Raw genomic sequence first — 22,503 nt, forward strand, 5'->3', positions numbered from 1 at the left:
AGCCCACAGGACTGTTTGGGTTGGAAACACTCCCAAAATTCTTGGATGTCCGTTCTTCGGGGCCTGCGGGTATGTATTTTGGCTCGATCCAGGCTTCTTTTGTTTTAAAAAAAAGTCGAGTTTTCTGCTATAGTAACATTTTAGCACAGGAAAGAGATTTTTTTGAAAGAAAGAAAGAAAGAAAGAAAGAAAGAAAGAAAGAAAGAAAGAAAGAAAGAAAGAAAGAAAGAAAGAAAGAAAGAAAGAAAGAAAGAAAGAAAGAAAGAAAGAAAGAAAGAAAGAAAGAAAGAAAGAAAGAGGGCAAATGATCATAAAATTAAATTTGAGACCTGGCAAAAAGTATCATGAATTTACAAAAAAAGGGGGGTACTTTTTTTAAAAGCCTGTTGACCAGGTCTATTCTGTGCATGTTGATGTAATTACATCCGAATTCTATGGGATTTGCTTAAATATGCGTGCCTACGACTGCAGCCAGGGTCTTCATTCGCCTGAATTGTTTCCATTTTGATTGTTGTTTTCCAGGAGGTGGGTCCCATCGCTTTCCAAAGTGGCGATTGCTCCGTTTGGACTCCTGGAGACGGGAACAACTTCGCAGTGAGCAAACCGTCGCGCATGACCTTAGGAAAAGCAGCCAGACTCCACCCCAGCCCGGGTTGCCTAAGCATTGCTTGAGACCAAGTTTGCAGCCCTGTGAAGAGCGACACAGCTGCGCGCTGATGAATTATTGAAAGCGAGAGGGAGATTCTCCGAGGGGACTTGTCAGCCACCCCCTCCATTTTTTTTCCAAGGCAAGCAAGTGCAAAAGTTCAGTTGAACAGGACCGGCCAAAGCCAAGCAAACCGTAAACCTGATGTGCAAGGGAAGTCTACTCAAAGGGGCCATGTTCCAGATGTGGTGCTGTCGCAAGATGGGCAAACCGGTCCGCGGCACACTTGCACGTGGATCTCAGTCGATTTTATTCCCACTCCCTGGGACCGGCCGTTTTTGTAGACCACTTAATATCTTTGGGATGAGGCTGGGTTCTGCCATAAAATCTCTACTTCCTTCGAAGGCTCAAAGCTGCTTTGTTTTGCAACTCTCAGTCAACCGCGGGAGCGATCTTCTTCGCGCGTACACATTTCGGCTTTGCAAAGGAGTCGGGTCAAAGTGTCTGTCACCAAAGCTGACGCAACGCTTGCTTCCTTCCCTCCTTACCAAACTAGACAAGAGGAAGGCTAAAGCAGGAACCAACCTTATGGAAAGCTCAACTGATCTGAAAACACTAATAGATCCCCCCCACACACACACACCCTTAATCTCTTGATTTGTCTGGATTTAACCTAACTCACCAAAAAACTAGAACATTAAAAAAAGTGGAACAACTGATTTTGTCTGAAAAAAAATTACAGCTCATTTTGGGGGGGTGGGGGTGGGAGGAGAGGTTGTGCATTTTGAATGGCTCTTTGAATCTCTCATGCTAGGTTTAGGCATCCGCGGTTTAGGGGGCTTTCGATAGAATCCTAACCATTCCCAGCCCACTGTGCTATGGATTGCACTGTTAACCCTACCAGCAAGCTCTTCTTTTCAGTCCCCGCTAGTCTTGGACGGTGGGTTTCCTAAACCTTTCCAAATTGTCACTCAAGGACTGAAGAAGACTGAGGGCCGCACCTCCCAGAGATCTACGGGCCTATGGCTGCCCTGAGAAACATACTGCTTTGGAAGCAAGTCCCAAAGAGATCTGTGGGGTGTGCACCCGAATTAGCAGGGCGAGAATGGTTCCTTGACAAGCGCCTGTGCTTCGAATGTTCCCCAATGAGAACCTGGTTTCTAATATAGCTCTATCAGAGACGAAACTTTATAATACTTTCCAAGGGGCTTGAGCTTCTCTTAACAAGGCAATCCAAACTTATGAATCTAATAGAGGTAAGCATTCCCTTTTAACTCATTACACTGTAGCATTGCGTTGATAGCTTGTTCCCTGCTCTCTGTATGCAAATTCCTGAAGGCCCACGATTTCATTGCCTGGGTTTTATTAGTAGTGTTATTATTATTATTACTTTAATAGAGTTACATAGACTGGATGCTTCTTTTCCATAATAAGCTCTTCTTCTTTTTTTTAAAGACACTCTCTAATATCTTTGCTTGCTGCTCCGGTGGGAACTATTTAAAAAGGAAAGAATTCTAACAACCTAAGTGAAGAAAGGAGGGGGGGAAACATTGGTTGGGGAAGCAGAGAGTAGTGCAGATGGATAAGGTTAAGTACATTTTAATTTATTTGTTTACAGCGAAACACAACCTAATTAAACACTCTAACGGGTAGACTTTACCTTTTGGGTGTAAAAGCTGAGCAAATCCGCGGAGGCCAACAGCATAAAGGCAAAATGAATGCCAAGAACTTGAGCTAGCCACTGTGCTTAATTAATAAAGTAAAAGGATGAAAGGAATTCCTTATCCTTTCACCGGAAGTTAAATGGGAGAATAAATAATTGAAACAACAAAAATTCGCAAGAGTAAATAGGAGTTCCAGTGGGGCATATGAATATAGAGGTATTCTTTCTCCCGTGCGATATTCTCTGTTATAAACGGAATAGCTAGCGTTCAAATTTTCCTTGAGGATAAATGGGATCCGCTCTGGAATGATAAAGATGGACGCCCAGAACAGAACAGCATACCAAAGAACCGGTACATGAAATGCTTCTCCCCCCAATGGGGGAGAGACATGATCGTCTCTTTCTTCAAAAAATTTTTCACCTGAATTCCAGACTCCTGGTGCAAATTCTAGATTGGACTAGGCATGAATCGAATGGAACTGCAACAGTACCACAAGCCGGAAAACATGCGAGACAGAGCCAGGCGAGCGCTTTGGAGGATCCAACGGAAGACATTATTGGAGGATCCCAACATTTCAGTCCTATTCGCCCTGTTTCCAGAATGAGCCCCTATGATTTCAGTGGGGCTCATTCCAGCCCTAAGAGAGCCCTCAGTGTCTACTCCGCTAAACGTGTTGGCTTGGAAGTTCCCCTGAAACGGAGGGGATTTCTTTCGAAGCACAGATCTAGTCGTGGCCTCCAGGTCTGAATGAAAGATGAATTTCCTAGACATTCGTTGACTTTAGCACAGGAGGCAGACCGTCATCAGCTGCTCAGCTCATGTGAGATCAAACCTCTAAGGCGAGGTCTCTTACACCCACGATTATAATGGGGAACGAATCCTTACGCATTTCTGTGAATATTAGCTGAATAGGCTCAGCTCAGAGGACGTTCAGCCTGCTCTAATAGGACTTACAAGCAAACAGTTCCTAGGGTTGGGGGGGGGGCATGTTGGTCTGTAGTAGAAGAACAAGATTCGGTCCGGTAGCACCTTAAAGATCCACTCGATTTCCAGGGGGGTGAGCTTTCGAGAAGGGAGCTCTGACTCTCGAAAGCTCATGTCCTGGAAATCGAGTGGGTCTTTAAGGTGCTACTGGACCCGAATATTTTCAAGGCGCCTGAAAAATGTTTAACTCTTTTTCTGGGTTTGGTTCCATGAGCTTATGATCCTGGAAGCTTCACCGCCGTGCCTGGTTCGTAAAGAACCTCGACATATCTACTTAATTTTGGGTGTGTTTACTGGTTCGACACATTCCTATCCAACACACGCGCGTTGAGCTCGGTTTTTTCCTTGCTTTCCCATTGCATGTGCGTGTTTGGATCTGTAGTCTGCACACCCTTAGAGCACTTAGCAAAAGCGGTATATAAAATATTGCAAATGGCCCTAACAACTGTATAACCCGCTGCTGATTCAAGTACTTTGGAATTAATTCGATTTCAATGTCCCTGCTTCTTTGAAGTTGAGTTGAGTTTTCAAAACAATTTGACAAAGTGGGGTAGGAGACAGGACAAGAAGGTGGGGCTGGCTGGGTAGATTGATGGACTGATATGTTGGTAGGTAGGCTTTATACTCGGTAGGCATCCTTGGATCAGTTATGCCAGAAAAGCTGTCTATAAATACTATACATTAAAATCAAATCAAAAGGATGAGTGAAGACTGAGGAAGAGGGGGTGGATTCCGGAGCATTTCCAACCTCATAAAAGAAATTAAAATCCCTACAACTAACGTACAATTCTTGAGGTGGGTGGTCCATTAGCAGATAACAGGATATAATAGATAAACACAATCTGACTTATCATGTGTACAGGTCCGTAGGTATTATTTATGTATTTACCTTATTTGCTGTCCACCTTTCTCATTGAGACTCAAGGTGGATCACGCAATGTAAATCAGTGCAATCAATAGGATAAGACATCTGATAAGCAAAGTAATAAGATTAGGATTGCAAAAACCTGAAGCGCAGCATAAGTATTAGGCGTGAGGTAATATACAGAAATAAGTCTTAAGAGTTTGGAAGGAAAGAGGAGAGTGGCCATCGTTTGGCCTCTTGACCCCTACACACACACACACACACACACACAATCGAAAACACCATCGCATATTTACCACAGCATATTTATTTCGCCATCCAAAATTCTGTATTAATTTCAGCATGTATACTACACAGAATAAAAGAATAATTCAGATCCCCTTAACTTAAAAGACTTCGTATGGATATTTGAACTGTTTCGTGGTGGGCGGGGGGGGACAGGGTTGAAGCCCGGACCAAGAAAGCACCATTTTAAAAAAAATCACCAGCTGTTTGGCGAACTTGCTTTTCTGCGAGCCAGGTATTAAGAACATTTCATCCTCTTAACATATAACACATGTGGGCATTGCTGTTGGAAAGGAGAACTGTAAATAATTCATACCTCTGCTGGTGTGCATTACAGCGTGAATTCCTGTAGCATAGCTCAGTAGCTGACAACAAACGACACAGAGCTGGAAACAGAGGTAGAGAGAGACAGAGAGAGAGAGGAGAGATGGGGGAAAGAAGGTGATATCCATGAACAGCCTGGTGTGTGTTTAAACTTCACCCCCACACACACGCACCACACACACACACACACAATTCTGACACGTTGTTCCAATTTATGTGACGCCTCTCCGAATCTGCCTGTCCAATCTCTGCCTACCAATACATCAAGATGGGTCGCCTGCTTGTCTGTCTGTAGCAGCAGAAAAGAGCAAGAGTCCAGTAGCACCTCTAAGACTAACAAAATTGGTGGTAGGGTAGGAGCTTTCGCGAGTCTCAGCTCACTTCTTCAGATATACCAATGCACCAGTCTCTAAACGCTGAGGTTTCTGTCTGCCCTGTAGTTTTCTGAATTAATTAAACTCTAGAGGAAAGGCTGGTCAATGTACTTAGTCCATGGTATGGACAGAGAGAAATCTAACCAGCGACCCCTAAGCAAGTTACTCTGAAGCAAAAGCCACTGGGAGCTCTCGATTTCACACACACAACCCAAGAGCCGTTTCCATTCTTCCTTTTCTCTGAGCTTGCAGTTCTGCTCCATTACAAAAATCAGACGATTTGCCATTGCTTTGGGCAGAGGCAGGATTGCACCTCGAGGAAGCAAAGCGGCGGCTTAGTCACTGGCAACATGGCACGAGTTTCTGTAGCTTACAGAGGACAGAAAAGGACGGGTTTTAGGCGCAGCGTAACGAAGTCTGGAGGGCCACCGGTTGCAGTAGAAAGTGGCAGGTTCGTCCAACCTTGCACGTGTGCCTGGAGGCCACGGACCGTTCCCGCGTGTCGGGGTCCCTATCTGTGACGAAATGGAGTTATGCAAGCCCTGTGCCTTCATGAGGAGCCCAGAGGCGTTGGGAGGGAAATGCAAGCTCGTCTTAAAAGTAACAACTGTGGGCAGAATTCACTTGAGAAGACTTTGGCAGAGTTTTGACTCGAACTTGGGGAAAGAGCTGGACGTGTATATATCCATTAAATAACGGCTCTTGAGAGAGGAACAAGACGCGACTCCAGAACGGCGCCCTTAAGTACACGTAAGGAAGGCGGGCAGGCAAATAAAGACACCCAGGAGCGTGTGGACACGATATGCGCCAGGGATACACGCAGCGCGCTACAGACTCGCTGCGTTTATGACCCTGAACCTTTCCAGCATTCAAGGGGGGGGGGGGAGAGGTGTGTGCTTTCTTTCACCTCCCTTCCTCCCATCCCCCTAAAATGTACCCGGATGTGATGCAACCCTATAATTAAAAGCCAAAATCGTATTTGTCATCGGAGTGAGACTGTCCGGAAGAAAGCAAAACAAAGACGAGCAAATAACAGCAAGGTCATTATTTTGCCTCTGATGTAACCTCAAGTAGGGGATTGGGTATCAGTTTCAAGATAAATTGTTGCTCAGTCTGAGAATTTGCAAGTGGGGGGGGTGGTTCACTGTGAGTGTTTAAAGCAACAATTTCCGGTATCCTTTACAGTGCAATCTTAGGCAGGATTGCACCCTGCAACAAACGTTGAAGTTCAATAGACTTGGAAGGGTGCAACTTCGCCTAGCTTTGCACCCAAATAATGCTTCCCTGCAAGTAAGCCCATTGAATAAAATGAGACTGTCTTCTGAGTAGACCTGCTGAGTCTCAGAAAGTTCTTTCTTACCCAAGCCCATCCAAACATCTCAGGATGGGGGGGGGGGGAGTGAAGAGTAACACTTCCTCTAATCCAAACAAAACTCCCAGTTTGATCTGGTGTTACTTTTTTTTTTTAAAAAAAAGAAATTTACGAGGTACAGTTGTTCATATATTGTACATTCTCTTGTGCCTCAAGGCGGTTGTATATCTCCACGAATTTTTACGCTCGACACTAACATGACACCCGTTTTTGTCATTAAATAGAAAATGAACTTTTCTGCCTGTATTTTGACGCCCCGCTTATTAAAAATAGACCCCCCCCCCTCCTCAAATACATAAATCCACTGCTCGGAACCAGGCGCCAGGGCTCTTCAGAGGAACTTCAGTCAATGTGTTTAGAGTCACAGACTGGGGCATCGAACTTTATAACGCCACAGATAAGGCAGAGGAAAAGAGAGAGAAACAAAGAAAGAATTGTTACATACCTGGAACACACTTCCTGTCTGAATGCGATTCGAACACAACTTTCTGTGCAGAAAGAAACTGGTTTTCGGGCAGAGGCTTGTGGATTAACATCCCAGAATTCCTTTCCTTAGAGATGTCCGTGTGCTCCACTGTGTTGATGTCAGAGTGGGGTAGCTGTTGTTACTATTATCACTGTTATTATTTAGCAAACAACTTTACAAAATAAATGTTTTTTAAAAACCCTCAGAATAGAGTGAGAACTCCTAGAGAGAGGAAGGGGACATAAAAGCCTTCTCCCTTCCTTCAGTCGCCTCTGAAGACCATTGTGGCCCAACGGATGCCAAGCGATAAATACCTTTGGAGAGATCGCCTTGTTGACATAAACAACAAGGCCAAACGGGGCCCCTTCTTCTCATTGTGACTCCAGAACGAAGCCTGCTCCTGCCTCTTTTAACTTGGAAATGAACTTGGACTTCCGACCAGACAGGGCACTAAACTGGAGGAGATTTTTATTATTATTATTTGCCTGCCTCTGATCCATTTCCTAAACGGGCCGAGTGAAGTATTTTAAACAAAGAGTGTAAAATCACCAGCAAGCAGTTGTCCAACTGAGAATGTTTAAAAGGGACACACAGGCCCACCGAGAGACCCTTCCCCCTACTTTCTGGAACAAGCCCCCTCTCTTTCGCATAGTCTTTTGTTCTTTAGGCCCAGGCCCACAGAGAGAAAGAGTGTATGGTGTATGTGGGTGTGGGTGTGTTAGAATAGAGTGGAAAGATGCGAATACTGCATTAGGAGAAGAGGGGGGCGCGCTCTAACGAAGGGGTAAGTTGACCTCCTGGGTTCTGCGCGCTGAGGACCTCCATTCAGCCGCTGCAAAGAAGTGCATAAGGGGCCCAGCTGTAAGGAGCGTCAGATTATGTTATGATGTGTCAGAGCCTATGACAAAAGAGGTATTTTTCCCCCATTTATTTTTAACTTGGCGTGGGGAGGAAGGGAAGGTGGAGAGAAACAGTTTGGCTGTGGGGACCACAGAAGAAAGCCACACGAAAGGAAGAGGTAAAAGGAGCTGGTGGCCTTGGAGAGGTGGCCTTTTTAATAGGAGAGGTGGCTCGTTTCCAGGATTTCTGAGGTGGGGGAGAGTCCGCCAGAGCTAAGCGGCGCATTGCCTCCATTGCACAAAATTCCAAACAGTGTAGGGGGTCCGGGGACAAAGCGAGGGGGACGGGAAGGAGCCATTGGCCGCATCCTGGTATGCAAACCAAATAATAACAATAGGAAACGTTGACCCACAAAGCTGAAGCGAACATACCGCAGTGTTATGACTTGGCTCAATAATTACAGTGGGTTTGTCATCTCCAGGCACGGTTCTTCTTGTATTCCTGAATGACCCTCCCATTGCAGTGGAAAGGGAAATAGGGAATGCCTGAGCCAGAGGACTCGGCCCCTAGGAAAGTCTAGGTTGCTGCAACTGGGGAACAAATCCAGTGGTTGTGTCCGTGGATAGTTGAAGTCCAACACGTGGAGGAAGGAGACTTCTCACTTGAGGCCACGTTGGGTTCGAAGCTGATATCCACTGAGGTCCTCTTATGACGTATCAAAGATCGACGTTCAAGGAAGGTGCATTTTGGTGAATTAGGGAAAGACCTTAATAGCATAGAATTGTGGACACTTAGCCAACTGCTGTCAATAGCAATGTGTGCATACAGAGAGAGAGGGCGAGAGAGTTTTTTGCATGCCCGGTCCTTTCAATGGCTTGCAAGAATGAACATATCAAGTTAGTATACGAGTCTTTTATACCTTGGCAGGAGTCCAAACGTCCTGGGACAATTACACTCTTTCAACTAGTTCTGCAGTGAAGGAGCCGTGACCAGTAATTTTCTCCAGAACTGAAGCGGAGAAGTTTGCAAAAGTTTAGCTTTTATCAAAACATGTTCGAACAAAACATAGAAAGAGTCTATTTTTTAAAAAATAATAATAACACACACACATAAGAAAGAGAAGGAAAGGGAGTACCCAGTGGTACAACATGAGCTGCAAAGTTACAGTTTCTTGGCAGACTTTATACTCCAGTGGGTAAAGTTATATGCTGTTAATTCTAAAATCGTTTCATACTAGGCATTCTCTTTTCCTTGGGTGGCTTAAATTCTTTCTTTCCTGTCCAGTATGTTGATGGAATTAGTGTCCCCTTCCAACCTCCACATGTTTATGTATTATAGGGACATGTACAGCCCAACAGTTTTCTTGTTGAGGGTGGGGGGGGGGAGTTTAATGTAGGGTAGAATCCTGTATGGAGTTTGTATAGTGGCTAGGCAGGAACAGTTTTCAAAGGGAAAAACACAATATTTGTGGACCATATTTTCAAATGTGGACCCACCAATGGACTGGAAGACAGAAAGAATTGTAAATTAAACAGCAAGATGGTGGGAAGCATTTCTGTGTATTTTTCTTCCTTTTTTAAAGCAGTATTTCCTTAGCTCTGAAATAGCAACACACACTTTATATAAATCATCTTTTTTGATGTTTCATTACACCAGATGGGTATGTTTAGGAAGTTATAAATATATTTGGATACACAAAAAGCTACTGCAGTTATTCTATTGCATATAAAATGTGAACTTCCCCAACTTGGTACTCCCTTGGTTAGCTCTGAACCGTGTTAACTGTATCTCTGCCTAGGTTTGGAGGGGTGACTGTTTGTGCAACCGAATTCACATGAAATAATTCTTTGGCATCACCACAGCCATGAATTAAAATCTACCCCTTTAAAAAGCCCATTAAAAAGTTTTACTCCCGGTTCATACATTTAAACCTTCACAGTTTATAAACAGCAGGTCATGGAACAGTCCGGATTGAACTAAACTTAGGGGCAACTCCATCTATTTATTTTAAGCATATTTCTTATTTGGGTAGGGGAGTAGATAAAATTCCAAAATCGGCTCCTAGCGGGAAAGGAATGTTGAACTTGAAGGAAAGAGATTCATGCCTTGATGTGGGTTCACTTGAGGCTGGTTTCCCTTTAGTTTATATAGTAATACTGTACTCCCTGGAAAATTGTTATTTATTTTCCCACAGGTTGTGAAGCCCCTCCAGTTATCACAAGTTCTCTTATAATGTATTGGAAAAATAAACCCTGTAGCCTTTGGTTTCTGTCTCCTGCAACTGCAACCCCCAAAGAAGGGACTATAGGATTAAGCTTTCACATTTCTTCAGAGAGGTTTTTTTAAAAGAAAAAAACTAATTTGCTTCTTCTTTCTTTTCTTTTTGAAATCTCTGCCTATTCAGAGCATAGACTTTAAATTAAAGTATCCAGGAGCTAATCAACTTAGAACCAGTGGCAGCAGTCTATCATTTCTTGCTATTATTGACAAAGATGAAGGTGGAGAATGGATCGGGTCGCTTGGGCTGAGATCCAGAGAGATGATTCTTCATCTCTTCTTTCTCCTTCTTCTCCTCCCCTCTCTTTCCCAATCTGTAAATTGTGCTTTGTTAAAAAAAAACCAAAAAACCATCAAATTAAGCATCACGCCTGTCCATGTTGAACATATTTCCCACTAAAACAGAACTAGTCGTCTCCACTAGTCAACAGCCAGGTCCTCACCACACTTGTTTGGAACAGTGAGAATTATTTTCGGGTCGACCTACACAGGACTGAGCTATAGGACCCACCCCACCCCTTTTCCAAGCGTCCTTACATTTTCTCCCTATTGTCCTCCGAGAAGGCTGTGTTTATTAAACCGGGTGTCAATGTAACTGCAATATACCCCGAGGAAGAGGAAGGAGATTTATTCCTTATAATTCCTTATATTCCCCGATTCTAATACAGTCCAAGAAACTAGTACCTGTTATTATTTCTAACCGCCCTCCCCATGTAAAAATAATGCACCACATTGCTTGCTTTGTAGTATGACTCTGCAGCCTGTTCTTTCCTTATGCATTTTTAAGTTAATTAACCCACTAGAATTGACTCGTGCTATCAATCCACAGCTCCGTATCGGAGCAGGATCAGCCCGTTTAAATGAGATACTGCGAAGCAATTTATGAAATGAAAAGCTGTTTCAGTCAAGACAGATAAATGAAGAGGAGGCCAGGCCTCGAAACAAGCCTGCTGCTGGTAAAGAAATGCAGCCCCCCCCCCGCCCCCCCCGAGCTTTTAAAATATTGCATTTCTTAACAAAGAACCAGATTCTTTCTCTTGCCTTTATTTATTTTGCAGTTTCACAAATCAGAATTTAAAGGGAACGTTAATTTCCCTGAACATGAAATGCGAAGATTTTCTTTCCGTTGCTGTTTTCCTAATTTTCCTCTCGCAATGTGCCATAGTAAATGGAATTGTAAAATCCCAATTTTAATTAAATCTATATTTCACTGAAATAGGAATTGTAAATGGTCTTACATAAACCTGGGGAAGATCTTGGCTGCTCCTTTTATTTACTACTCTTGCTCGTTTTACTCATGGAGCACACCTTTAAAAGAAAAAATATATATATAATCGCCAGTGTTTAGAAATTCCTCTATTTGCACAAATTCAGATCAAAGCTGTTCCTCTAGTTTTAGGTAACCTATGGTGCCTCTTTTTTTCCTTCTTTTTTTGCTTACCATAAGTCTGCATTTCCAGATTGGGTCTCAGAAAAGCAACCCCCCAAATGCTCTTCAGAAAGAAAGAGGTGAGAAGGAAGACAGAATCCTTTGTTAGGAACCACCGGAGATGTTCAAAGTCGCCCCTCCACTGCCTTCATCAAAACCACAAGTCGGGATTTTGATGAGTTGTCTCCCCCCGCCCCATATCCCGGCTTGGTATAGTTAATTACCCATGGATCCCAAGTATTTTTTAAATGAAGTATGTCTGGTAAAGGGGGAAAGCATCGATAGGATGTGTAGTCTACTTAAGCACCGTGGGTTGGGTTATTGTTTTAAAACTCGATGTCGCTCCATAAGGATTCCCTAGCCCATTTGTTTTAAAGAATTTTACTGATTTTTTTTTTTAAAAAAGAAGAAAATACACAACAGGGGACTCTCCTTCTTTTTCTCCAAAGCTATGGATGGAGATTCGAGGGCTTCCCAGCCACTTCGACGCTGCATGTGAAGTTCATTCTTTTCTGTCTAGACAGTAACTGGGAGCCAGTTTGTCTATCTTGCCTTGACCTTGGACTTCGGCTGATTTGGTGGCTGTGGCCGAAAACTTGCCCAGCCAAGATTGCTTTAAACTTGTCGATCCATTTTGAAGACTGAACGTTTCTCAGAGCAAACACAAGGTTGGCTAAAGACTGCAGGGCTGATGGCCGTTTTCTAGATGGCTCTTTGTTGGTTGAAGAAAGAATTTCCAGGTTTGCTGGCGCTATGGCATTTGGGTGCTGGGAGGATAGAGGTGCTAAAGGCTACGGAAAATAAGAAAGTTACCATTTGGGAGGATTTTCTTCGCAGTGAAGATTTCAATACCGTAGCCAAGTCCCAGCGTGGTGGGTAGCTGTTTTTTCCCCCAATTTGGTGCATAAATCTCACTATCGCACCAACGTTATCTGAGTTCCTTCTGCCTGTTGTATGGCTTTCGACAAAACCTTGGACTTTCACCTGTCTTTCCGGTTTCGTGGCTCCCAATCTATTGCGGGTCGCGATGGATTGCAACCCTTTATTTTTGAATGCAGGACAAATAGAATTGATCGGCAACCATTTATTGAGGCGACTCTGGCTGCGCTGGGATTTCCTGGACTTCAAAGAGGTTCAAGGAGTCTAAAATGGCCATTTGATGACAAGCTCTATTGAATTTAGCGCGACATACTTATGAATATATATGCATAAGATTAGGCTGCAGCAGCCAGAAGGATGTCAATGACGGCTCCCACCCCACATATTGCTGACCTCATACTCGGGTGCATGTCTTTATTTAAAAAAAACATCCTTCCTAATTCGGTGGGGGATAAGGGGAGGAGAGGTGAAGAATCAAAGATGCTCTATCGATACTCCCATATTAATTTCATCTTCTTTCGAATGCACCCCTCTGCATCAAGACCGAAACTAGGAGTAAGAGTTTTTTTGGGGGGGGGAGGTGGGAGGGGACAAACCTCCTGGAAAGTAAACAATCGCAAATCACTACTCCCATCACCGCACGCGTGTCTGTATAAACGTGTGCATGTCCATAGAGCGTGGCCATCAATCTCGGGCAGAGGAGTTTGCGATTCTTCTATTTCATCTCTTTAATTATAACCCATCCGTCTTGAAGCCTCTTTTACGTTGTATCAAGTGAGTTGCATTTATTGTCTTTTACACGCACACAAATCAACAGGGAGACCGTTATATCTACCCCTACCATTCAGCAGCCGGCATTGTTGCTGCGATATTTACTACTGAAGTATTAAACATTAATAACATAATATCATAATATAATCACAACCAGTCCCTTTAAAACATTCCCAGTTGGTTGAGCACGAAAGATTAAGCATTATTGGGCTGGACTCACACAAGGAACAGACCCCATAAAAACGTTGGAACGTTTTTGGATGTATCTATTACATTCTTGAGATGTGATGGTAATTTTCCTTCCTCCGTCGTCTCCCCCCCCCCCCCTATAACTGGATGGCTGAAAACCAAACATGATAAAGAGATTGAAATTCGTCTCCAGGAAACATACAAGGGGTTAAACATTTCAAACGCTTCCTATTGTAGAAAAATCAGATGCTTTAAATATATAAATATATATATATATATATAATTGTATTGAACCAAGGTACCCCGCTGACACAAACAAACGCATATATTTTAAGCAAACTGATATTAATCTCTCCATTCACTCTTGAGATTATGAGACCGAAAGAGACTGAGAGAAAATCAATTTCCTGGGCGATAACTGTCCGTATTCCTTGCTTCCAGTAAGATCCAACACTTGATTCCCAGAAACAGAAGGTGGGGGGAGCAAGCCAAGAGCAGAGCTTAAGAATTAAAACAAAAAGCATCTCCACCCCCCCCCCCTGTTGAAGTCAGACATTCCGATTCTAGAACACTGGATGTCCACCCATCTCGGTGCTTCTCGTCCTCTGATCTCCCCCCCCCCATCTCTGTCACATCAGCGGGCTGCTATGTACCACCCTCTTTGAGACCATTCTCCATATTACTACAATGACTAGATTTTTCTCCTGCTTCAGCCCATTTTCATAAATCAAATACGTCGCCTCTTGGCCATTTTAATGAGGAAATGAAGAGGCAACTAGACTCATCAACTAGCCCCCCCCCCATTTTTTTAAAAAATGTAACATCAATTAAAAATATTCCAAATATTTAACAATGAGATTTTTTTTTCAAAGCAGCAAGAATCCTGCCTTGGCAAATCCCAAGCTCTTTGTGTCGGCCAAATATCGAGCACCTACACCCCCCCCCTTTATTTATTTCCCCACGTTCTTTACAATCAATGGGTGTCTCCCTTTGCCTTTAAGGATTTTTGTTTCTGTTGCAGGGAGGCAGCCAATGGGAGCTCACCCTTCCCTTCCCAAAGCCAACAGGGACACGCCGATTGGCCCTCCGGAGGGTCACGTGCCCGGGCTCGCTACAGCGAGCGCTATTTACGGGTCACGTGGCCCGGCGGATTTCTTAATGAACCGGACCCATCCCGCCGGCTCTGCGCATGCTCCCGCGTAAACAATATGTTGGGGAAATTAGGTGTCTCTCTTTGGGAAGTCGAGTTTTAAAAAGCTCGGGCAGACCATGCTATGACGACTTCACTGATCTTGCATCCACGCTGGGCGGATACCTTCATGTACGTGTATGAGGAGAACCCGAATGAAAATAACCAGAATAAAATCCCAGCCATGGAAGGACTCGGTGGCAACTGCCCAGCGAGCCACTGCAGGGATCTAATCTCTCACCCGGTCTTGGGTCGCCACTCCAGCTCCATTGGGACTCACCAGGGGTCTGTCTACACGGATATACCTGCTCCAGACGCCGCCAGGCAGTGCCCGGCTCCGCCAGCCTCGTCCAACGCCGCCCTGGGCTACGGCTACCCCTTTGGAGGCAGCTACTACGGATGCCGGCTGTCCCATTCCCACAACGTGAACTTACAACAGAAGCCTTGTTCTTACCACCCCGCCGAGAAATACCCCGAGCCCAGCGGCTCCCTCCCCAGCGAAGAACTATCCTCAAGGGCCAAAGAGTTTGCTTTTTACCCGAGCTTTGCCAGCTCCTACCAGGCGGTCCCTGGTTATTTGGACGTATCCGTGGTGCCAGGGATCAGTGGGCACCCGGAGCCAAGGCACGACGCGCTGCTTCCCATGGAAGGCTACCAGCACTGGGCTCTTTCCAACGGCTGGGACGGGCAGGTCTACTGCTCGAAAGAGCAGTCGCAGTCGACCCATCTCTGGAAATCACCTTTCCCAGGTAGGCTGCTCCGAGGTCGGCTTCTCCTCTCAAATCCGGCATGATCGCGTGCATAGGCTGCAACCTAACCGCCTCAGTCAAATTGGCTTTTGGGACGCTTGCATGGGCACGTATGGGGAAGAAGGTGCCGCCACCAGGTTTCGGATCCAGCAACATACCTTGGAAATCCAGGGCGCTTTCACAGCCAGTTTGCCAGTAGCTATGCCTGTGTGTGTACCTGTTTTTTTTTTCCCCTCCTCCCTCCCCGTGTTGGCTCACTTCGCTTGATCACTATCTTCGCTTCTGCTTTTTAATTTTTTTTTTTTAAAAAACCCTCACATTTCTGCACACAGCGAGAGTCAGCGACTCCCTTCCCCTTCTCTTTGCTAGAAAGGCGGCGTGTTTCGGGAAGGCACAGTAAATCATATTGCAATTACAGAAGTAGCTGTCAAGTGACATGAATCTTACAAATGGATCTTGTAAGAAGGGAGCGGGAGAAAGAGAGAAATAAGGTGATGCTTTTGCCTTTGGTTAGAAATCTCGAATGACTGACAGGCTGCCGGTAACCTAGAGAACAGGAGCGCTTCGGGCTTGTCTTAGAGGTTTGGGTGGGGGGGGCGTTGAGATGGAAGACCAAGGCACGTCTCCTTTGCTCTTGGGGTCCCCACCTTGCCAGTACTATTAAGGCCTTCTTAATGATCGGAGTGGAAACGTTAAGATAAAGCAGCAAGGATGATGGGGGGGGGGATAATAAATTTGTCCGGGGAGTACCAGAGTGGGATGCCGTATTAGCTAGGACAGCGCTTGCCAACTATGCCTGAGTGTTGCATGATGGGTTTCCCTTTCCTATAGGAAGAGAGATTTAGCCAAGAGAGAAAGGGGGTGGAGGCCTGTCTAGGTTTTGTTGCTCAGCCCGTGGTTAGAATCGGGGGTATATTCGAAAGCTCTTTGGAAAATGCTGTTCTAAGAAGGTGGGGGGACGCACCTAGCCGGCTTCTCGGGTTTGCTGCCCTGAGATCTAGGGCCGGGAGGATCAATTTTCTCCCATCTAGACAGCCTTCACTCGCTTGGATTAAAGGCAGCCGAGATTGAAAGCAGGACGAGGCGAGATGCTATTGTTCTAAAGAAAGGTGGAAGCACCTGAGGATGTCCGCGACCCCGACATCTCCCTGACCCTCTTAACTCCATCCTCGATTCTGCTTCCCTTTCCGTAAAGCCCTGATACAGTATGGAGGGGGGTTTTTTTGCTCCCTGTTCTAAGACTTTGACTGTGTGTGTGTTTGTGCAGAAACAACAGGGAAATCTTCCTTTGCACACCTGGGTTGGGCCTTAATAGAATCCCTAGGAAAGATTTGTAGATACTTTCTAAAATCCCAAGGAGGAGAAATATCCCAGCTCCAAATATTGGTGAAGGGTGCCTTCAAAAGCCACGAAAAGTTGTTTTCTTGTCTCTTAGGGAATAGAGTGACTAGAATGACTATTTGAGGATATGCAAGATTCGGGTCCAGTAGCACCTTAGTAGATGTCTAGGGCATGAGCTTTGGGCAGTCAGACTATTGGAAGATAAGTTCTCTTTATTTCTGTAGGAGTAATCCCCATCTTCATAACTACCACCATCACCCTGTTTGTATTATGATTTTTTAAAAAAAATATCCTTTCTTATGGAGGGGGAAGTGGGCAGGCATCTTTAGCTCAGAATGGTGGTAGGCGGGAGACGGTGTGTGTGTGTGGGGGGGTGATGTTCGAGGTTACAGTAAATCATGAAAGAGTAGCCCTGGGCAGCTTTAGCATGAGGGGCTATTAAGGAGAAAATGCATTAAAGGAGGATGAGAAATTGATTCTCGAGTCCTTTCTGGACTGGGGGTGGGCGGGTCACATTTCTTAACAGCATGGGCGCTTTCACGAAGCAGCAATCCCCAAATAGCTAGGCATGCACCTAGCATCATTGGCAACAAGACGAGGCCAGAGCCGTCCAAGATCCCTGAAGCTGGATGGGCTTTATGTAGCAGAGATCCCCCGGTGTTAAGCGTCTGGAACGCGCGCAGGCGCGCGCGCGCGCGCGCAGAGGCGCGTGCACGCAGAGTTGCTTTCCCGAGGAGCTGGGAATCATCTCCCGGGCTGATTCCCCTCGGGTGAGCCTAGCCCACCCGCTCTCCCAAACCAGGCGAGACTCCTTAGCCAAAGCGGACAGATGAAAATATATCTGGATGCTTAGAAGGGGTGAAAAACTGGACTGGATTCGGCCTCCCATTTTGACTAATTTTGGAGCGGACATAGTGAGGGCTGTGCTTGCCAGATGCCTGGGACATGACTCGGTGCTCCTTCTTTATATCCGTCCTGGACAAATCTCGCCTGGAATAGCAGCACTTCCCCCATGCTAACATATTAATGCTCTGCTCAGCCAACCTCCAGCCAGGCCGCGCCTTTTCTGTCCCTTTTTCTGTCTCTTGCTGTTTTTCTTCCTTTCCCCTTCCCCTGCCCCTTCTTGAGCGTTTTCATCTTCTTCTAACCCGCCTCCCCACCTTCTTGTTTGTCCCCCCCCCCGATCTCCTTTCCATAATATCTGGAAGAGACTTTGTCCAGTTATTCACAAGAGTCTATACAATGTAACAGACACCCTCTCTTTTTCTCTCTCTTTCTCTGTTCTTCTTTGTTCTTTTTGTTTCTCTCTCTTCTCCTCTTTTTTTGTTTTGTTTTGCCTTTCCTGTTCTCCTCACCTTTACAGATGTGGTACCTCTTCAGCCAGAAGTGAGCAGCTACCGTAGGGGCAGAAAGAAAAGAGTCCCCTACACGAAAATCCAGCTGAAAGAATTAGAAAAGGAATACGCCGCCAGCAAGTTCATTACCAAAGAGAAGCGGAGGAGGATTTCAGCGACCACTAACCTTTCCGAGCGCCAGGTTACCATTTGGTTTCAGAACCGCAGGGTGAAAGAGAAAAAAGTGGTTAGCAAATCCAAGACACCTCACCTTCATGCTACTTGACAAAGAGATCTCTCGGGAAGGGAAAAAAAAACCCACACACACACACACACACAAAGGGGAGAGGTGGGAAAAGCAAAGAAAGAAACGCAAATATTTATCTCAGAAAATTGTTTAAATAAGAACGTGCATTCGAACTCTTTGAGAATTTGATTATTTAAAAAAAAATAAACCGAGGGGAGCAAAAAAAAGATTAACCGCCATCTTTGGTTTACTCTTTCTGTCCATGTACTGCCGTCTTTAACTGTGAGCCCGGTCGCCCTTCTGAAATTTCCATTTTGATATGACTTACTGTGCACATTTAAGGAGGAGGAAAAGAGCGAGAGAGAGACGAGTATGTAGATTTGTTACTTTGGGACTCCGAAGGTGATTTTATAGAGCTGCCCCACCCTTTCCCGTGCCACTGATCAAAGATTCCCCCTTTCTTTGGTTGTTTCTATTGTAAAAAAAAATTATATATAAATATATATATAAATATATATATATATGAAGAACGTATTCACAGCTGTTCCAATAAAGATTCCCTAGAGTTCCTTTGTTTCTTTACGGTGGACCTAAACAAACAAAACAGAACAAAAAGAATAAGAAATGAAATCAGGCTGCTATTGTGGACTGTTTGTCGTCGTTGTCGTCATTTTCTTGATTTTAATCGCTGAAAGCACACAGGCCAATAAATGTTGTCAGTCCTCCGTTGAAAGCAGTTGACTGGCGATATAATTCCAAAGGCAGGGATCCAACCAAAGACAACCACTTCCGTGACCACTGGATTTCGATGGGAGAGAATCAAGCTATGTGCTTAACACTTCCATTGATAGAAATGGGATTTAACCACGCTAAACTCTGGATGGGTCTTGCCCCTGTATTTTGTTTTATTGGTCTTGGAGGTTATTTGTTTGTTTGTTTTTGTTTTCTGGAATATGTTCTCACTTGAGATGATTTGTTGTTGTTACTGTGGGGTTTTTTTCCACCATAGAACTGGAATGTTTATTCTCCATCGACAGTATGGAAAGCGCGCAATATTTGTTCAGTTTATTTTTTTTTCTATCTCATTAAGAGCAGTGACTGTTCTTTCGCCATGTTAATGCGATCCATTTTTTTAAAAAAGGGAAAAATGTCTTGTATATGTATATAATGTGGTGTTCGAATGATATGTACTGAATGCAGAATACATTTCTTAAAAATAAATCTGGGTGTTTGCTTTTGTTGGGTTCTGCTTTCGCCTTGGAGGCCTGGATCGCGCCTAGGGAAAGTGAAAGCTTGCTTTGGCCTCTTCAATACCATGTTAGCAAATGATCGAGCTTAAGCAGCTTCGATCCGCAATTTGCTGGCACTTGATAGGTGCTAAGGGGAGGGAAGACTAAACAGGTCTACTCAGAAGTAAGCCCCGTGTTATTCTATGGGGTTTACTCCCAAGGAAGTGTTCGCAGCACTGTTTCCTTTGGAAGGCCTTTCCCTCCACCACTGGAGAACAAAATGAATAGTAAAAGGTTGCAGTACTGATCGGTTTCAACCCAGCTCGCTTTTGCTTGTGGATAGAGCTGGTCGGGTTGTGCTCCCATTTATAGGGAAGGGAGAGCTACCGATGTGATGGGGGGCGGGAGGCATGGAATGCAATGAAAGGACGAGAGAAAGCGTGGAAGCTATGTGCCTACTAGAGCAATGTTCGCAAGAGGTATACCGTAGAGCATGCTTGGAAGCGTTGTTCGTGCTGGAAAATGAAGAGGCAGTGCATGGCTTCCTCTCTTCATGGGAAATTACTGACTCAAACCTGTAAGCCCCTGGCCTTTTTCCTATCTTTGTTTTTTTTTCTCTAAAGCCCTGTTTTTTACTCAACAAGTTCGACTCGCCTCTGTTTAGTCCAGTGCTGCAATCCCGTGCGCTCTTACTCCAAAGTAAACCCAGTTGAACTTGCTGAAACTTACTCCTCAGTAAACCACATTCTGCGGTTGGGGCGCATCAGCAGCGCTCTTAGAAAAAACTCCCTTGGACTTAAGTAAGATTTCCTTCTGTAGTAAACACGCATAGATGGGATTGCAAAGCCCCACACCGTGTCTCCTTCCACACCATGTCTCCTTCCACACCGCGTCTCCTTCCGATTATCATTACATTACATTACATTAAACTCAAGATAAGCAAGGCATGGTTTGTTCCCGGTTTAAGGGCGCCTCCTTTAAAACCGGGAGAGCCCTTAAACTTCGTTGTAGCCAGTTGCGTTTCCTTAGGCAAGTCCTATCTTCCTTAATATTTGCTCCAATTAATTGCATCGTAAAATTGTCAACGGTGAACGCTCTGAAAGCAATGTTGGTTTTGACCGTGAGAGTAAGAAGTCACTAAGGTCCCTCACAACTGGCCCTGAGTTCCTTCAGCACTAGGCAGACCAGCAGATAGGGCGTTAAGCGCACTCTCTCTGCCGGATCGTGGCCTCTTGTCTAGAATACCAGTCAAGCACCTTGATTGTGCGCAGTCGATTAATTTGCCGCCTCTCGCCCCAATCCTAAGGGTATTTACTTGGAAAGGTGACTCTATCGGCTTAAATGGGATTCTCTTGCAAGTAGTCTGTTGTTGTAGCCCTAATCAAATAAAGGGGACTGAACTTCTTAACTGGACTTGTTGCGCTCCAGAGGAAACATGTTTACTAGCAAGAAAGTCGGGCGGATATCAATGAGGTTTACTTCCATGGAAGTGCTTACAAAACAAAGGCATTAAGCTGGCTTGCCTAAGGAGGCGCTTGCATACGCACAGCGCCGCTGATGTCGAGCAAGGACCAGAATTTTATAACAAAATCATTTCAAATACTCAGTCAAGGTATGGATTATTACTTAAACCATCGACCATTTTATGGATTATTTCCTACGGGCCAAGAGAAAACAAAGATTTGGTTGAATTCTTGGGCTCCCTTCCCAAGATCGAGCTTGAGTTCAGTGTTATTAAATTTGCTGTTCTGGGTTTTTTTTTTCTAGACTGTGAAACAAGTCCAGCTTTTTCGTTTTCTAGGTATATATAGCTGACCAGCTGGAGAAACATCTCCTCCCCTCCGGCTGCCCCCCTCCCCCAAGTTCCCTGGTCTAAAATTATGGCTTGGGAGAAAAATTCAGGAGACACTGTTCTCCAATGTAGGAAGAAAACAGGTCTCCGGGAGAGTTTTAGAAATTCAGGTCGCAGGCGAAAATATGTTAGTACACATTTCTTAATTTCTGCCGAAATATCGAGTATATGTCCAGGCAACCATCGAGAGATCTAAAGATATTGCCCTATCCAAATCAGTGCCCTGAAGATAGGAAAGGTGATCCTGGCCAGATGTAATGTAGCAACTTTTTCCTGGGAGAAGCCTACTTATAGAAAAGTCTCTTCTTGCAAAGGAGGACAGGTATTTGCACTCCCATCTCCCCTCCAACAGGGCTGAGTCCGGAACACATTGATCCAAAAGCCCCATATTTTTTCAGTAAGAGAGAGCTGAGGATATGCCGTTGAAACTCTGTCATTAATATAGGCTGAATCGGGTCCATGATTTACAAGCAAGTCACATTAATTTTTTTAACGGGACTTGCTTCCAAATCACATATATTGACTCCACTAATACAAGGTTAAAGGAACTAAAAGCATGTTGTTGGGGACAATCGGAATGGCTCCAGACTTAATTCAAAAAATACTGGTTTGGAACGGGCCTGTACAATCCAGTGGGACTAATCGCCCGATCCTTACTCGCAAGAACACCGGTTGATTTCCCTAAAGCATCTTTCCACCTACCACGTTTAGGATCCAGATGTTAGGCAGCAATCCAAAACCCGCTGCTTTGGGACGTAGCTCGGTTATGATCTGCGAAGTGTGTGCGGCGCAGAAGGTATATTAGCCGGATTCACATAAACTAGGATACTGAGACATTACGCCATTTTGGCTTCAGGCCGATTAATACAGCTTTAAATCCAAGCTTTTGGTCTTGGAACTGGCTGTAAATCCTCCTAAATGCAAGAAGTGTGCAAGTCCTGTTTTTCCCAGCGGAAAGTTTTAGATTCTCTCCAAGTTTTCTCCCTTCTGGGAGGAGACAATCGATTCTTATCATAAATAGAGAGAAAGGACAGTATTATTTTTAAAAGATGTTGGATGTTTTAAAAAGGGGAGCCCTGTTCAGTGTTCAATAGATCCTTCTAGGGCACAGGCCGCCTAATGTTGAGTAATTGTCCTGTCCCCAGAGGAGCAAAACTTAAGTTGCTTCCCTGGGTCAGGTGAAGCCAGAAACATTTT

General features: G+C 44.7%; 1 protein-coding gene across 1 annotated transcript; it reads left to right on the plus strand.

Annotated features, from left to right (window-relative positions):
- Nucleotides 1–14,639: 14,639 nt before the first annotated feature.
- Nucleotides 14,640–18,264, plus strand: HOXC13 (homeobox C13). The gene is made up of 2 exons (XM_055003718.1): nt 14,640–15,303; nt 18,008–18,264. The coding sequence occupies exons 1-2, from the start codon at nt 14,640–14,642 to the stop codon at nt 18,262–18,264; spliced, it is 921 nt and encodes a 306-aa protein (XP_054859693.1).
- The last annotated feature ends 4,239 nt before the right edge of the window (nt 18,265–22,503 follow it).

This window comes from Eublepharis macularius, chromosome 19, assembly GCF_028583425.1.
Source record: "Eublepharis macularius isolate TG4126 chromosome 19, MPM_Emac_v1.0, whole genome shotgun sequence".
In the NCBI taxonomy this organism is placed as follows: Eukaryota; Metazoa; Chordata; class Lepidosauria; order Squamata; family Eublepharidae; genus Eublepharis; species Eublepharis macularius.

Bases quoted from the DNA above. Each gene is read 5' to 3' on its own strand.
- HOXC13 (XM_055003718.1), top strand. From the start codon at position 14,640: ATGACGACTTCACTGATCTTGCATCCACGCTGGGCGGATACCTTCATG. The intron at 15,304-18,007 runs GTAGGCTGCTCC...TCACCTTTACAG, and splicing joins CTGGAAATCACCTTTCCCAG to ATGTGGTACCTCTTCAGCCA.